Here is a 2,405-nt window from a genome sequence, read left to right as displayed (position 1 = left end):
ACTCTGACATGCTGGATATCATCTTACGGGCCAAATCCTGAGCTATTGTTGTTTTATTCATGCTTGGCTCACAAGTTGATATCCACTTCATTGTCACATTTGCCTTGTAACACATGTGCTATCCTGCTGGAAAATTATTGGACTGTGTGTGGTTTTTTTTTGCAACAACCTGCACCTGGGGAGTATTTTGGTCTGACTCTTTATTCTTTGGGCCAGCGGAAGATCTTTATGTTTGCGTATGTAAAAAAAGAGAACAAGCTTTGTATTCATAATGTTTAAATCATAACTGTCCTCTCTGTGAATAAACATCCAATTGTAACATCCCAGGAGATTAACCAAAAACAGTCATGACCTTTTTTTAATTCACTAATTTTAAAAAACAGTAGAAGACTGCTTTGATCTTTGGCCCCACTTTGAAGTACTGTTAACCTCTCTGACCAATTTAATCAATCTGTGCTTATCACATGTTTCCTTTCAATGAATCATAAGAATATGTGTCTTCTTGTTAGAGGTTAAACAAGCTTTAAACATAACAGCTTTTGTCTGGGGGAGAAAAACTTCTAATGGAGGATTAAAAAGAAGGTTTATGTCAACAAGTGTGGCATACTAAAAATAAAGGAGCATACATATGATGATGTGGCAAGCAAGAAAGACAATGCAACAAGGAGAAATTATAGAAAAAAACAAGCTTTCATTCAGGTGTTTCCAGTAAATATCAGTGTTCTACATATCCCAGTATAAAATCAAATGGACAACAAACTGCTTACTGGTAAGTGTGTTGACGATGTCAGAACTAGGCAAATGTTTCTGCAAGCATATAAAATCCCTGAAAAATGTTCTGTGGCCCAAAACGACTCACTTCGGCATATTTATTGTTCTCAGACATTAGTTTTGGAAGGTTTCTAGTCAGAAAATCAACAATATTGCCTTGGTTTAATAGGCTGCAGCTCACATCTAATTTAGTGAAGATGGTTAACATAAACTCATTTGATACAAGAACTTCTGATAGTTTATATCTTCATGAACCATTGGCACACGTAGTGTGTTTGTGAACTTGTTTGTTCGTTGTTATTGAGGTAATGAATAAAACTGAGATAAATAATTTTTGGCGTGTATTGCTAAGTGTGTAGGCTGTCATTCCCAGCTCTGAGCGCAGACAGACCCTGAAGCTATGTAAATATGTGATCACAGAAAAAAAATTTTTTATTGCTAACAGGGGCCTTAGGAGCACACTGCCTCTCTTATCATTGAAAAATGCAATAAAGGGGTTTTGGCTTAGAACCATAATGAGGATTGGCAAAAAAAGTCAAATGAGGTAGATTTAATGGTCGTAACATTTGAAAAAAGGTATTTAGCATTACTGTGTTGTTAATGTGCTTTTTTTTTGTTTGTTTGTTTGTTTGTTTGTTAATGGGACACTACATATGATTATGCATATATAAAAACGCAAAGAGAGTTACTGCAGGGAAAATGTTATAACCATTTACCAGGACCCCAGTGTGAAAACCGTGGAGGAATATGCATTTTTCCCACTCTGCCGACGCTACATGAATGCAGAAATGAATCCGCCTTATTTACGGACTCCTCTCCGGTACGTGAAGGCAGCACCATGGCCTGCTGCAGCCACTGAGGTCTTCGCAGCTTTTCGGCTCGGCTTTCGGATCATATTTCACTGGCTGCAGACGTCGTCACGGGACAGGTGTCCGTCCAAATGACCGGGCCCCTCATGAGAGTGAGCTGTTTTATTTAAAAGCTCGTAGCAGCTGTGAAATCACAATGAAGCTCCGGCTCTGTTGTTGGCAGAGCTGCACTTCACCACCACCCAACAAGAAGAGCGACAACTGCAGCTAAGCGGCATCCGCCGCCTCATATGTAAACAGCTCTCCTGTGGACCCGGTAGTTTCTTACGTTTTTATTGTGATATTTTAAGGACCATTTGCTGCCGCGGGTCCCCCTTTTTTTTTTTTTTTTTTTTATCCTTACTGACCGAGTGAAAAACAACGACAGCCGGAGCAGTAGGAGTAACTGCGCTGCGAGGAGGAGCATCCACCTTTGAGGGTTATTAAAGCGCAGCAGAGGCAGCACACGGACAGAGACAGGGACTCTGCACCCAGACGGAGAGGAGTCAACATGTTTGAGGCCAGAGGAATCCTTTTTGTCCTGCTCGATTTAGTCTGTCTAATTCTAGGTATGTGTTTAAACATTTCATTCACTGTTGTGGGCTATTTGCTGCCCTGTTAATGATATAAGCTGATTTGTGTGTGTGGCTTTAATCCTTCTTTTGGAGCATTTAACAGCTTACTATCTTGTGAAGGGAGTGGTGACTGTCCAGGACTGTACTTATATATAAGCCACTTAACAAAAACATTTTTATATCGTCTGATCTTTATATATAGCTATATATA

At 39.7% G+C, this 2,405-nt stretch overlaps 1 protein-coding gene across 2 annotated transcripts in view; it reads left to right on the top strand.

The window, feature by feature from the left end:
• Positions 1 to 1,597: 1,597 nt before the first annotated feature.
• The window catches only part of plpp1a (phospholipid phosphatase 1a), a 17,369-nt gene continuing 16,561 nt past the window's right edge, over positions 1,598 to 2,405 (top strand). The window contains exon 1 of one of the 2 annotated variants that reach the window (XM_008423757.2): positions 1,598 to 2,188. In XM_008423757.2, coding sequence (XP_008421979.1) covers positions 2,131 to 2,188 — 58 coding nt within the window. In that variant the 5' untranslated portion in view covers positions 1,598 to 2,130. The remainder of the gene's footprint in view (positions 2,189 to 2,405) is intronic. The other variant, XM_008423756.2, reaches the window with a different exon arrangement.

Source organism: Poecilia reticulata, linkage group LG12, assembly GCF_000633615.1.
Source record: "Poecilia reticulata strain Guanapo linkage group LG12, Guppy_female_1.0+MT, whole genome shotgun sequence".
NCBI classification, from domain to species: Eukaryota; Metazoa; Chordata; class Actinopteri; order Cyprinodontiformes; family Poeciliidae; genus Poecilia; species Poecilia reticulata.
Note: the sequence above shows the minus strand (reverse complement) of the source record. Positions and strands in the feature narration are given on the sequence as shown.